Source organism: Drosophila innubila, assembly GCF_004354385.1.
Source record: "Drosophila innubila isolate TH190305 chromosome 2L unlocalized genomic scaffold, UK_Dinn_1.0 4_B_2L, whole genome shotgun sequence".
In the NCBI taxonomy this organism is placed as follows: domain Eukaryota; kingdom Metazoa; phylum Arthropoda; class Insecta; order Diptera; family Drosophilidae; genus Drosophila; species Drosophila innubila.
In genome coordinates this window covers 12,066,703-12,081,822 of record NW_022995372.1, presented here as the reverse complement: position 1 = coordinate 12,081,822, position 15,120 = coordinate 12,066,703, and the positions used below count along the sequence as shown (strand labels likewise).

The window sequence follows — 15,120 nt, the reverse complement described above, 5'->3', positions numbered from 1 at the left end:
GTTGTTGTAGTTGCAATGCATAATAATTGTCGTGCTGTTTGTTGTTACTAACACACAGACAGAGGGACAGACAACACTCACACACACATACACATACACACGCACACACGCTATGGGGGCAACAAAATATTTCGCGCTTTTTCGTATGTGGCGCGCAATGGGCTAAAATATATTTTCTGATTAACGTACTTAGTTTTAGTTGTTGCGGTTGTTGCCGTTGTTGCCGTTGTTGTTGTTGTTGCTGTTGTTAATACTGCTGCTGCTATTGTTGCCGATGTTCGCTTGGTTAGCCCATTGGCTTTAACACGTTTCTTTGCGTTTTCTTTTGCGTTTTGTGTTTTTAGTGCTTTTCCAATTTCTTATTCATTTCATGTCTGCACAACGCGCTCATACACATACACATACACATAGACACGCACACGCACACAGAGACAAAACAGTTGAACACGCTCAGTATTAACTTAGCGAGTACGCACTGTGGCTGAGCTTTTGATTTTGATTTTGCTTTTGCTTTTTTCAACCGCGCCGCCAACGTTGAGCGCTCGAAATCTCGTTACTAACTAAAATAAACGACGCGAGGCGCGCAGCCAAACTGAAAAACAACAACAGCAGCAGCAACGGCTAACAGCAACAACAACAACAGCAACGGCAACAGCAGCAGCAGCAGCAGTTACAACAACAACAGTAACAATGTTGTCGCAGCGACGTCGACGTCAGGCATTTGCGTTTGTGTTGTTGCTGTCGGTAACTAAAACAGACACTCAGCCAAACTAAATAAGCCCGCTCTCTCACACACACATACACACATAGAGAAAGAGAGAGACACGTACACACACAAATGCTCATGAGCGCGACTTTGGCTCGAGCGCAAGTTCAAGTCCCAATGTTAGCTTGAGCCGGCTGCGACGCGACGCCACAAACTAACAAAGTTAGGGTATATGCATGTTCCTAAAAATAATGTAACGTTCTTAAAGTCAGAACATTTTGCAGCCAAGAAATATAAATTTTATGATTTTAGTCTAGTTTTCCTTTATTTAAATATTTATTTTATTTTTAAACATTTAGTTTTTAGATAAACAGGACTGTATGTTAATATAAAACTTAATTTATAAACAGTCAGATTAAAATCTAGATCCTACTACTGAGCTTATAAGCAATACATCAACGCTTGCTCTTAATAAATATATCAAATTTTTCCCAAAATAAAATCGACTTATTCACAAATTTATTTCTATGTATTTTTGGATATGTTCAGCGACAAGCAGGTTAATAAAATAAATGGTTTTTGTGAGAGCAATGACATAAGAAACAGAAAACAAAACTAATTGTAATATTTCAAACAGTATTTTGAAGTGCCTAAGAATATTCAAGCTCAACTTTAATCTGAATTAGTCTAAAATCTATAAATATTTATTTTTAACAATAAATTTAAGTTTCTGCTTACGGAAGTAATTATATACAATTTATAATTACTTCTAAAAATATAATATTTCTATTCTATAAATCATAGCATTAAATGTCAATACGAAAAATACAATATTTCATAAAAGAGTATTCCAAATTTGTGGTAGTGCATTCAATTTCTTCTGCCCTGTCGACAAGTTCGAAGTGAACTTCAAGCTTAGCTCGTGCAAACTTAAGCCGGCTGTTAAGTTGTTGCTGCTGCTGCAGTTTTTGTTGTTGCTATGGCTCAAATTGGCAATGTTGCTGTTGGCGTTGGCAACATGTTGCTTCCGCTCTGTTGTCGCAACAAATTTATTTAATTTTCTTTTTTTTTCAGTCTGCTGTTTCGCATGGCTTTTGAATATTTTGCGTTTCGTTTGATAATTAAAAATTCCATTTTTTTTCTCTCTCTCAATTCTTTTGTTGTCTGTCTTTATGTATATTGAATGTGCGGCCGGTCGAATTTGTTTGTTGCTGTTGCTGTTTCTCCTGCAGCAACGTGTGTTGTTTGTGTTTTTTTTCTCTGTTGCCCAGCGGCGGTTTATGCTGTTGCGCCAACGGCTGCTGTTTCTGTTGCTGCTGTTGATGACGTCTAATTTTGAACCGAACTCGTTTGCTTAGTCACACACGAAATTATGTCAGGAATGTTGGCAGTCGGCGGCTGTCGGTGGTTGTTGATGTTGTTGCCGTTGTTGTCATTGTTGTTGTTATTATTACTGGCATGCGTTGAAAGTCGGTGATTAATTTTGTGAGAGCAAAAGCCGGTTAGCTTATTGGTTAACCAGACGCGTGCCAAAGGTGAATTCTTTAATTCGTCGTAACAGATAAAACTGGGGATGATTAAATGCTGAAAAAAATAATATATTTTATCCTATTTAAAGAAAATATTTCGTGCTACAACTTTATTGTTACAATCTCTAGGCGGCAGGAAATCAAACAGAAACAAATTTAGGTTACGGTTCGGGTACGTCCCGAAATAACTAATGCGGTAAAAGGTTATATTTCAGTTTTTTTTTTTCGGTTCCGGTGTCAGTTCCAGTCCGTAACAGTACCGAAATAAATAGGGAAAAAAAATGTTTTTGACTAATTTTCAAATATTTGAATGCAGAATGAATTAAGAGGCCAAACCATAATCAAAATTACATTTCGCTTGAAAATCGGTTCAGTTTTGATAGAGTTATAATAGTTTGAAGTTGGTCAGAATGCGGATTTTGCCACTTTACAAGTTCAAATTTTTGTTCAATTTCATATGATATTTTACAAAAAAATAAAAGGCCTCAGAATCAAGTTTAAAGTGTTGTTTTATACCAATTACGATGTAAGAAGTTGATTAAAAGTGAAAACTTGAGATTTAAATTTTTGAATTTTCGAAAATTCAAAGGGGGCACCCTTAGCATCCTAACCTTTACTAACATCTAGTAGAATCTAGAGGAAAATATTTTTTTCTAAGAATTTAATAAAATTAGAATGCAAAATGAATTAAGAGGCCAAATAAAGACCAAAATGACATTCCGCTTGAAAATCGGCTCAGTTTCAATCAAGTTATGGCAGTTTGAAGTTGGTCAACTCTTTAACCGTACCGGTATAAACGTTTCGGTATTCGGTTTTGAACAAAGAATTTATTTCGGTAACGGTCTCAGATCCAGTACTAAAAATTAAACGGTTAGTTTCAGCTAACGGTTCCGTTATTCCCTGCTAGGCGGTTTTAATAAATCTGTTTAATAAGAATATTTTAAGGTCGAGAAACTTTATTTTTTTTCTCCTGTTTCTTGATCGCAAGCTTCAGAGCTTAAAACTGCAATTTATAGGGTGCATGTGTTGTAGAACAATCGCAACACTTTGATTACTTTAAGGCAAGTTTGATTAATCATCAATTATATTTCCAGTTCTAGTTTCCAAGTAAAAACGATCACGCGATTCGGGTTTTTTGAACCCCCTAAAGCCATTGACATTAGCTTATAGTACTTTTTTTTTGTATTAGCCACAGTTTTTTCTTCAAATTGATTTCTGTATAATCAGCATGTTGCTGTCTCGGTAATCATGTCATTAGCACCACGTTTCAGTAGAAATTCCAATACTAAGCAACATTTCAAAAAAAAAAAATATATATATATTACTTAGAACAGCAGTTACCGCGATTTCCAGAGTTTCCAAACTCATAGCTCATGCTATTTTGCCACGCGACTTTACAAATTTCGACAGAATTGAAAATATACCACATATCTTTTTTTTCATATTATATTGCAAGGTAAAAGCTTTTATGACTCAAAATATTAGCGTATGTAATATTCGCTTATTATAATTTATGACAAGCTATGCTTATGTTACTTTACTTTTGCCAATTTCAAAAAATTTGATGTAGGACAGAAAATTGCATGACTGTATGTATTAATGGATTAAGAATATTTAGGATTACACAATCAGTTATTTGTGATTTTTAATTCATAAGGTACATAGATAACTAGATTATTTATTTCTTTGTCATTTATTTATTTATTTAATGTAAACTAAAAAAAGTTGACTAAAATTATAATAAAATTGTAAAAAACTATGAACCAAAATTTAAAACTAAGACTGGAAAGATAAAAATTGCAAATTAAATGTCATGGAATTAGCAATTTAATTTAATTTACAACCTCAAAATCTTTAAAGTAGCTTCAATTTCTAGAAATTCCTGCAGTTTAGGCTTACCATTTTTTCAGTTTGTGACATATGACAAACTGCCTCCGCATGACCGTGAAATATGAGACGACTTTGTGAGATAGGCGCCATAGTAAATCCAAATGTCAATCAGAAGTCAAACCGCGACTGTTCAATAAAATTGCCATTTCCGTAAAACCAACTAAAGAATATCAAAGTAAGTTATTCAAACAGAGAACGTGAACCAAACAAGAGTCAGACGAGCGAACACAACTCAATTTCAACATTGAAATCAGATATTTAAACAAAACGACCAGGAATGGATTAGAAGCGAATTCGAAACCCAACTGAGGTAACCCTATGGCAACTCTATATACTGATGATGCCACTGATGATGATGATGATGATGTTGGGGAGCTGTTGCATGAATCTGTTTCGAGATAGGTTTTTTTTTCTTTCTTTGAAATCTTAGCGCATTGCCAACCGCATAGTCAGAAAAACATACCGACAGACAGTCAGACAGAATGTCTAGCTGTTGGTTAGACAATGGAATGTTGGCGCAGCCGCAAATAGAGAATTGATAGTCGTACGCACAATAGAATTTTCGTAATTTCTTTAGAAATAGAGAGACTAAGCGAGTGCAGTGTAAACAAACTGCGGAAGCCACAGATGAATGAAACTGATACAATTTTGGTTTTAGTTTGCCATTGGCCAGAGCATACTGATATTATAATGTTAGCAATAGAATAATAAATAATAAAATTAAAAATCGGTGGATTATTAAGACTCGCAATTGCTCTATATACAAGAAATTATATTGAGCCATTTATAACCAATTTATATTTTCTGTTTTCTTTAATTTAATAAATTGCATATTATGCACAATTTACCTCTTTACCGCTAAATTCGTTCAGTCAATTGGCGAGTTCCTTTCAAATTAAGCCGCTTAGCTATCGCCCGCTGCAATGCCTTTCCTCTTGGCCATGATGATTACTTCGTAGAGGCATCTTTTGACTTTCACTGTTGTAAAATTGAATTTGTATTGGAATTGAAATTGTATTTGCATTTGATTTGTAGCAGTTGATTTGATTTATTGAAATATATATTAAGACATTTAGATTTTCAAGTTTTGATTTGCTTTGTTTGTACATCGAGAGTTTTTATAAACTTGGTGTAGTTCTTAGTTTTTATATATTTTTATATAGTGAACATAGCGCAAACTTTTTAATTGCATTTACATTTATGATTTAAAGAAAGAACAATTGTATATCTTTGAATTTGAATACATATTTATATAACCTTGGAGAATTTAATAGGTAATAATTGTCTCACAAAATATAATTTTGTCCTTGACGACTTTATAAAAGTAATCATATTTGATTAAGAATCCGCCTGACAAGCTAATATAGATGTATATTAAATCAAATTGCCGACTTAAGAAAGATCAGTCGAATTTTGAGTTATTATATGGATAAAATTGTGGATGTATTTTAAATTTAATAACTTTAACGATCTGCAAGGGTATTTTACTTATATCTTTGGCAGCCCGAGGATATATTTTTTTTTTAAATATTCTGATATTATTCAGAAATTCCATTTGATTATATTTAGTGTGAAATAAAAGTGTTTATATTTCTGCAATCTATTTTTAACGCCAGGCTGTTTGCAAATAATTGAATGAGTTTACAGAATGAAGCTATAATATATTCTGGGCAAACGGTGGGTATTTTATTTTTCGAGTTTGTGTTCTAAAGCACAAAGTATATTATTAACAGATATTATATTCCTTAATCTTTCTAATCGAATTTTATTCATAAATTATTATTTTAAATATAATAATTATTATTTGCAAGCTTGTTTAATTCAAACCTAAAGAAAAACCTACGAAAAATTCGGTATGTAAATAAATCGAATTTGCATTTAATTAATATTTAATAATACTTTCTGCATTTACATCACTTTCAATAGCGCCACACACACAAACACAAACTTAGTAAATAAGTGTCAAAGCAAACATTTTTTTGTTGCGGTTTAAGTAAGAGCTGAGTTATTTGAGAAGATGGCATCCTTACTATGGCTGCGATGCCATGCGAATCCTGGCGGTGGCACGTGACTTTGTGTGGATCTCGGCTGTGCGCAGCGTGATGCCAAAGATGTCCTCATGATACCGATTCTCGTCCTGTGTGCAACAAAAACACAACGACGAGAAGAGAGAAAGAAACACACACAATAAAAATGTAAACTTCATCATATTTGTGGCTGTCAAAAGGGGGTAAACAAGGAAAGCAGGCAAGAAGTGGAAGCAACCACTTGTAAGACTGCTAAGCTAGCTAATACCCTATAATTAATTTATGTAGGATTTTAAGTTTCTATGAAATGTATCGCTTTATAATTATCTATTACAAATAAAGATTTGGTTTCCTTTAATCGTCAAAATAATTTCTATTTCAAACATTTTTTTGATCTTGAAAATATAATTTTTTTTTTTTTATTGTAAAATTCGTAGAAAACGTCAACATACAATAATAGAAAAAAATCACTTAAAATAAGGGACTGTGGAAGTAACTTTTTTATTTACACAAAATGTTGTATAATTTAATCACAAACATTTTCAATCTTCTTCGTATATTTTACATAAGCTACACTACTCCTTTAAACCCGTGTCACAGAGTATCTGTAGCAAAGCAGCTGTAACTGTCGACAAGCGCTTGCATTTTTTATAGAAATATGCATTTATGCAGCAAAAGGAGCTGCAAACAGCCGGCTAAGTGTTGCCCGCAGGTTTCCTTCCCCCACCCTTGCTGAGGTTAAATAAAAACGCATACGCCGCGTGTGACAAGGGAAACGCCACGCATACAGTTCCGTATGCTGTGAGCAGTTAAAGTTTAGTTTATTTAGTTTAAGGATACTTACGCGTAGTGTGAGTAAAAATGTCTCAACTTCCGACTCGCTCTTGGCCTCCTTGCTGGCAATGCATTTCCTTTTGAATAAAACAACAATCAAATGTGTTAAGTGTGCGAGTTACTTAAAATAGTAATAGCAAAAAGTCTTTCTTTATTACTGTTGTTGCCTTGGTAAATTAAAGTTTGTCTGATTTCGCATAATTAAGCGCACTAATTAGAACAGTTCTGAGAAGTGGGCGTGCTAGACAGCTCAGGTGGATTTAACTGCTCGTCATTTGCTGAGGAATTTCAATTAACATAAACCGCTTAAGATTAGTTACGAGCTCATTGAAAAGCAGAGAGCTGAATTGATATGAAAAGCACAAGCTGTTATGCTCATATGCTATCTATCTACTTGTGTGCACGGTTTCCCTTCACAATAATGCACGTAATCAAGAGTTCGCTTAGTGAAATAAGTCAAACAGCAGAGAAAAGCAAAACGATGACAAAACAACCACAGAGCATTTGAAAATAAATTCCCTGTTAAGCAACGGCCCTTGGCAACATTTGCCACGCCCACAGGCAGCCCACAGCACAAAGGCAATCAAACTCAAATACTGAAGGGAACTTTTGAACTACTCGCAACTCACCTGATGGTCTGGTAAACATGCTCGGCCATTGTGACATCCCCACAGACATAGACATGTCCCCGCTGCAGCACAATCAAATTGTACAACGAATCAAATTCCTGTTCAATCAGATCCTGAACATATGTCTGCAAAAAGCACAAGCAATAGCAATAAGAGAGAACAATTTTATAAAATGACTGTCAACCAGGCAAAGAGCGAACGCATGGCTGAAACAAATGTTAGTTTAGGCAAAAAACAATTCGAATTGTGAAAAGTTCAATGTCAACAAATCAAAGTGACCACAAATCGAGTTAAATAAATTGTTAGGCATAAAAATTGAATTTTAGTCAGAAAAATATTCACTTTAAAAAGCATAAAACCCCTTTTCAATATAATAAACTATTATACAATTTTACAGTTAATACTACAATAAAATAAATAAATAAAAAACTAAAGTACTTAAATCACTTAAGACTTTAAAATTATTAAGAAGATGCAATTTTTTTTAAAAATAATGAATGATGATACAAAACAATTTTGTAAATTGAGAAAGTTTAAAAAAAAAAAATTTTTTTTAAAATAAAAATTTTAAATAAAAATATATTTAGTATTTAATCAAATTAAAAAGTATCGCTCTTTAAGTTTTAAATTTATTTTACATTATTAGTAGTAGTAGCAGAGTAAAATTCGTTATGTAATAAATAGAATAAATAACGAATATTTTCTTACAATGTATCATATATAAATAATTTGAATAAATACTGCCTAAGAATTAAAGATTGGTATTTTATTTAATTTATGTACTCACTTTGGGTATATCTGATTCTCTGGAGAGTGCAAGGAAAGCACGATCGAGTATTTGATCCTGCAGCAATTGCGCTTTCTCCTCGGCATACAAATCCACATCACGATTGCGGCAACCAAAGAAGAGCCAGAGTTTGGGCAACGCTATGGATGTGTCCACTTCGCGGAGTACCTGAAACTCCTGCCAGAATGATCTAAACGGAGCAATGCCCGTGCCAGGACCAATGAGCACAACAGGACGACTACGATCCAAGGGCAAATGAAAGCCCAAGGCGCTGCGTACAAACATGAAGAGTTCGTCATTGGATCGCAATCCGGCCAAGTAGTTGGAGCAGACACCAAAGCGTTCATCGCCTTGACCATCCTCGCTGCGATATTTGACAATGGCGACGGTCAGATGAATCTCATCGCTGACTCGTCGTGGCGATGAGGAAATGGAGTAGAAACGTGCCTGTAGAGGCGTCAGATTGGCGAGCACCAAGGAAGCCGGAGGCTTACATGAAGGAAACTCCTCGAGAACGTCCAACAGATGCGGCAAACGCCAGTGACGCCAGTCCTCGTAAGCCGATGAATCAGTCACCAGCAACTCCATTCGCTCCTTGTCCGCACTGTCCTCACAGAAGCCCGAGAGCAATGTGAGCAACTGCCTCGACGGAGGCGTCGTCAAATCGAAGAAACGCGCCAACAAATTCCTTAGAGTATCAGCTGGAATCTTGTCATGTGGCTCCCAGCTCTTGAAAATGCCATTTGAGGTTTGCTTCTCCTTAAGCAGCTGCAGTTGCAGCACCTCATCGGGATTCTCCACGCCCACCAAGCGCCCCAACAGCCCCTCGACCAACTGACTTCGATTTGCCGGAAATATGCCCACATGATCGCCGGGCTCGTACTCCAAGCCAGGTGCACAGATCTCCAGCAGTATTGTCGTCTTGGCTCCCTCGCTCAGCTTGGTCAAATTATGTGGCTGCGCCTTGATCTTGCAACAGTGCACCTTCTTGTTGTGGTACTTGGAAAGTGCGCTGTCCAGCGACACTTTGCTCATAGAGGGCACCAGACGCACTGTGTTCACAGTAAGGGATTCATTTTGAAGAGCTAGTGATGCATCCGACAGACTCTGATCCGGATCCAAGCAGAAGGTCTCACAAGCCAACTACGGAGTTAGGGAGGAAAGGTAAGAGAGCAAGTAAGAGAGGCAGGCAGTTAAGTTAACATTTTTTAAATGTCTTTATTTTATATACATTTTTTAACATATTCTAAAATTTTTAGCATTTGTCAAAATGTGTAACATTTATAAATTTGTTTAATAATTTTTTTCAGATTTTAACATATTTTTTTTTAACTTTTTTATATTTTTGGTAAACTATTGAAATATCAAAATATGTTAAAACTGTTTCTTTCAAAAGTTGAATAAAGTGCCAATAGAATTAAGTTTGAAAAAATTGTATAACATATATTTTCAACATTTACTTAAAGCTATTTCATTTGCATGAGCTTTTCCATATTTTTTCTTTTATTTACACTTATTTTCTCCAGACCCTGAAAAACTTAGACATAACTTCATAGGCTAATAGTAATACTTGAAAAAATATATGTAAAATTTTTATAAAATGCATTTTCTTTAAATAAACTATTTTCAAAAATATAATTAAAAATGCTAATAAGATGAACTTTGAAATACAAATATTCTATGCCAAAAATGAAGAATTTATCTAAATTATTTTCTTAGCACTATTATTTTCAATGATGCCATTTTAATAACACTTTTTATCAATTGGGCCAGTCTCTAGCCAGCTTAGGCATATTTTCTGAAATTAATGTGAATTTTCTGTCTCACCTTAAACACCTCTGGTGCCCACTTGCGAAACGATTGCTCCTGTCCGCACATCTCATCGCCATAGGCAATCTTTAGCAGACGCTCCCCGCCGAGCTCCCCCAGAATATTATCCACATACTGACCGAAGGCGCAGAAGTTTGGATAGGCCGATGAGCCGAGGGCAAAGACGGCAAATCTAACATTCGAGAGCGGTCCAAAGGTCTCATCTGTGAACGTGTCCGAGGTGGAACCACGCAACGAGTCCCAACGGTCGATTTTCTTGACTTGTTGCAGCGGCAGCTTCATAAAGTCCTGTCGTGAGTTGGCCTTCATGAAGGACTTGGATGAGCTGACCCCCATGCTAATGACACAAGGCAGAAAAAAAGAGGCCAAAAATAAGTTAGATTGAGATGTTACGCTGCTTTTTTGCCTGCTCAGCACAAACAAATTTCACAAAGGCGGCCCAAACAAAAGACGTGGAGCATGAGGACGCCTCTTGCCTCTTGTTGTGCAATGACAAAAGCAGAGGACACGGCAAAGGAGGCAACAATAAAAGCAACACAAACACACCCACACACACAAACAGATACAAAAGTGACAGCAAAACATTTATTACGCTTGTCATTTAATGTTGGCCAAGAAAAAAAAGCTCAAAATAAAACAAGTGTAAATGCTGAGTTCTAAAGTAAACGTCTAAGTGATACCCTGCGAGAAGGTGCTTTAGGTACAATTAAATATATTTACATATTATTCATTTTCGAGCAGGTACAAAATTAAAATGCTTAAGAATAACAAAAATGTGTCAAAATGCTTAACTAAATTTATATGTATTTTAAAGTATTTTTTTGGTTTATTAATCGATTATTAATAGTATAGACAAGAAATCTGTCGAGAGTAAAAATAATATTTAATAGGTCCAGAGAAGACTCAATAAGCATGTTAGAAACGCTTTCACAAAATCACTATTCTCTTTTCTGTCCATTTTCAATGGTATAATAAGCGCAAGGAGGAAGTCTCGCCTTGGACTGTGAATGTGGAAACTGAAGCTTGGCTTGGGTTTATACTTGTACTCTCAACTGGCAAAGCAATTGCTAAAAAGCGTAATCATCCGCTCGTCAGCAGCTCGTCACGAGCAGCAGCAACAACAACAATAGCAAACAACTGAAACAGCATGTGGGAAATGCCTGCAGCTACTTGAAAATTCCCCTCCAATCTGTCCAGCCCCAGCAAGCGTTGAGTGATGATTCAACAATGAACAGTGGCAGTTTTTAAAGAAACAGAGAACAGAGACTAAAATTCGCCTTGCAGCTGTTAAATCCAGCTTAGACAACGGACCAGGACTATCCACTGACAACTGCAGTTGGCCCTTAGTGGTTGCTTCGTCCCTGGTTCTGTGTTCTGGCCTTGTCTGGGGTCATCTTGATGGCAAATGCGTTCAAAACTATTTGAGCTAGCTGCTCAGCTTGGCTTTGGGTCAAAGTTTATGGCTTTGGCGCGTCGTAAAAACCTGTTGGCTGTTACATAATCAGCTGCAAAGTGCGCTGTAGTCAGCCTTCCCGCCCAGGACATCAGCAGAGCTTTCAACTCGAAAGAGCTTGTTAACAGAATGCTGCACACAGCTGCCTGGCTTTGAGCCAAATGATGAACAATTGCCTTTGGATTACTCAGAAAATTATATATAATAAAATATGCACATCTCATTAAATTTAATAATCTGATTATTAAGAAATAAATATATAAATAGAAATAATAAGGATTAAGTATCATTGTTGTACTATTTCTAAGTGGATAGAGTGGAAAATATAATAATAATTTAAATATGCGCTTAAATTTAAACCAGATTTAATAGAGAAAGAGAAAATTACTTTTATATGTCTTGAGCTATCTGTAGCTTCTCTTCAGTCTTTCAGTATTACTGCTTCCATTCTGACAGCTATTTGAGCGGCTGACACCACTGTGTCGAGAGCTCCGTTACATCCTTAACCCATGTGCAATTCATCAAGGTAGCACAGCGTAGAGTTGCCAAGCTGCGTGCTGCCTATCAACTTAATCGCAACAGCAACAATGAAATCGGCAAGCAAACAACTAGGTAAACAGACAGACAGAGAGACAGACAAACACACAGACAAGCAGGCAGAAAGACAGAACGACAGAACGACAGAGAAACTACTCAGCGTTATCCTTGTTTCATCTCGAATATCGCCTGGGGAACGGGAGCTGCTACAAGGGTTACCTGTGCATTTGGCAACCCAAAAGTGCAGCTTGGCGTGAAAAGAGTGTCGTAATTTACAGCTATGATGGTAGGTGGCAGGTGGCAGAGCGCGACTACAACAAAACACACAACAACAAAAGTAAACAAGGCGAAACAGTGAAAGTAGTTAATTCAAGTGAGGCAAGCAACTGGCGAAACTAACAAGAAGGAGAAGTAGGAGAATGGAATATGGGTTGGGAAGGATAGAGTGTGGAATAATTAAAACGCTAGCAAGCTGTACTGTAAATTGGCTGTTCGTTTTCCCGCTCTCAGCATCATAAATTCTTCGAGTGCCCAAAAATAGGCAACACTTTTATTTTTATGGTTGTTCACCTCTCACTTGAGTCAAGTGGCCCTCGGACAACTTGTGCTCGTAATTATTTTGTGCACTCGAAATGCGCTGTTGAAAAGTGTTGAGCCGTTGAGTATTTTGATTAATTATACACAGTAAATTGCTGAGTAACTGTCATACTCAATGTTTCTTGATATTTTTATAAATTACTTGAATTTTGATATGAATCTTGTGAGTGCTTAATACTACAAGTAGTAAAAAATAGAACATGGAACATAGTCCCCGATTGTGTGGTTTTTACCCAAAAGGTTGGTTATACTTATAGGATCATTAAAATCGGTTTTTACAATCCGTATACGCAATATTTTATGTATTTCAGAGATATTTTTTTGAGAGATGGAGAAATGGATAGTTCAATTTAATTGTTTTTTTTTTTAATTATTTTTAACTAGAACTAAAATTTATGTTACATAAATTAAATTTATGTTACATAAATTATTGCGTCTTACATAGGAACCTTAAAGAAATCCATTTTACTATAGGGTATTTTCATCTAAACTCCACCTAAAATTTGTTTAACAATTTATTTATCATTTTATACCATATCTTTTATAGTGCATTTGAATTGGAGCTACTTAAGTAAAATTACTATTATTCTAAATATTACTTTATAGTTCACTTGACATTTATTTTGATTGCCAAAGTCAACATTAATTTGTTCCTCGCAGTTTGCATTATTTATCTGCATTTTGTTGCAAGTACTCGTATTATTGGAGTGTCTTGGCTGGTTCATTATGCAAAGTGAAGTAATTGCGAGTTGATAGGTAGCATCATCATAAAAAACTATAATGACAGCATCTGTGCGTTCCCCTGCTCAACGAAGCTGATGATGATAACGATGATGATAATAATAATGTTCTAAATGGATGTTTGCTGGCTAAGTGCCACTTGTAAGCTCAAGTAGCGGCAGTTGCAGCTTGCAGGATGCGGATGCTGCAACCTACAAATATACACACACATACATACATACACATACACACAAACACACACACACAGACAAGTAGATAAGCAACCTGTGTCCTGGGTGACACTTGAAAGGACACTTACAGGCGTTGATGGCATAATAGACAGCAATTAAGTGAGTCACTTGAGCTGACAAACACACACACAGAAGCTGAAACCAGACTGACAACACGAACAGGGTCAAAGACTGTCAGTCAAAAAGCAACTTGATGATTGTGCATTTTCGGGTCATAATACACAATTAAACATCGAGTATTTAATGTTTATTCACCGTCCACAATTTCTAATTAATTGAGAAATTGTTCTGCTCACAAAGATCGATGTCTATGGAGAATTGCGTTAAGTTGAAATTGCCAATATTGCAATTTGAGTGCAGCTGCAACTAAACTATTTGTAAACTACTAAGCAACTAGTTTGTAAAGTTTTAATGGCAGTCAAAATCTTGCCACTTGCACTGCAACATGAGACATGCGAAACAGCAAAGTTGCCACAAAAGTTTTCGCATTCTTGACTTTAAAACGAAATCAATTGAGGCAAACAATTAACAGCCAAGCAATTTCCGAAGCGACAAACGCTCAAAGCACTCAATGAACCGGAAAAGAAGCCAACAAAATCTAAGGAAGCTCAGATCAAGTCACCCACAGGCGATGAAATCTGTTCACGGTGTTCATGTTGCTCATACGCAACGTATGCCGCCCCCAAAAAACAAGCAGATGAAATTCGAGAAGAGATAAGACAGACTTTGCTAAGCTGCTGAGTGGAATATAATGAAATTGATAAGACATTATGGCAAATTATTGAAATATATCTAATTGCCGGGCTAATAAGGAGGCATATGCTGCGAGTAAATCAAATATCACTTGCTAATTAACGCTTTGATTTATTTACGTGCAAGAAAGCAGTTTTTCAGCGAAAAGACATCTGATAAATCCAAGCTCAACAGAGCATAATACAATTCGTATTATAAAAGCAATAATAAATCATATTAATTGGTTTATGTTGGCATCTCAAGTTCTTTCTTTACATATAGTAATAAGATACGCTTAAAGACGTTTACCATTGTTATAATAAAATTCAAATTGAATAAACAAGCCTACACAACAACAACCACATTAAACACACACACACATGTCTAGCGTGTATTAATTTTTTTTAATATATCAAAATACACAGGGGAGCATTTAAAGTCGCTAAGCGTCCTTTTGTCAAGCAGCCGCAGGACGTTTTTTTTACTGTCGATGCTTATCATATTTTATTGAATTGCTAAATATACTTACAGGCCACATACACACACACACACTTACATCTGTTGTGTGTGTGCTGCCGTCGATATGTGTAACGGGACG

At 35.8% G+C, this 15,120-nt stretch overlaps 2 protein-coding genes across 2 annotated transcripts in view; both read right to left on the bottom strand.

The window, feature by feature from the left end:
* LOC117780007 (cell wall protein DAN4) overlaps nucleotides 1-590 on the bottom strand; it is a 38,386-nt gene extending 37,796 nt beyond the window's left edge. Inside the window, exon 1 of the mRNA XM_034616374.1 lies at nucleotides 190-590. The gene's annotated coding sequence lies outside the window, so the exon portion shown is untranslated. The remainder of the gene's footprint in view (nucleotides 1-189) is intronic.
* A 5,406-nt stretch (nucleotides 591-5,996) lies between these two features.
* Nucleotides 5,997-15,120, bottom strand: part of LOC117780003 (nitric oxide synthase) — a 29,655-nt gene continuing 20,531 nt past the window's right edge. The window contains exons 14-18 of the mRNA XM_034616368.1: nucleotides 10,230-10,569; nucleotides 8,403-9,545; nucleotides 7,616-7,740; nucleotides 6,997-7,063; nucleotides 5,997-6,262 (exon numbers count right to left, since the gene is read on the bottom strand). Of these exons, the coding sequence (XP_034472259.1) occupies nucleotides 6,155-6,262; nucleotides 6,997-7,063; nucleotides 7,616-7,740; nucleotides 8,403-9,545; nucleotides 10,230-10,569 (1,783 nt within the window). The 3' untranslated portion in view covers nucleotides 5,997-6,154. The remainder of the gene's footprint in view (nucleotides 6,263-6,996; nucleotides 7,064-7,615; nucleotides 7,741-8,402; nucleotides 9,546-10,229; nucleotides 10,570-15,120) is intronic.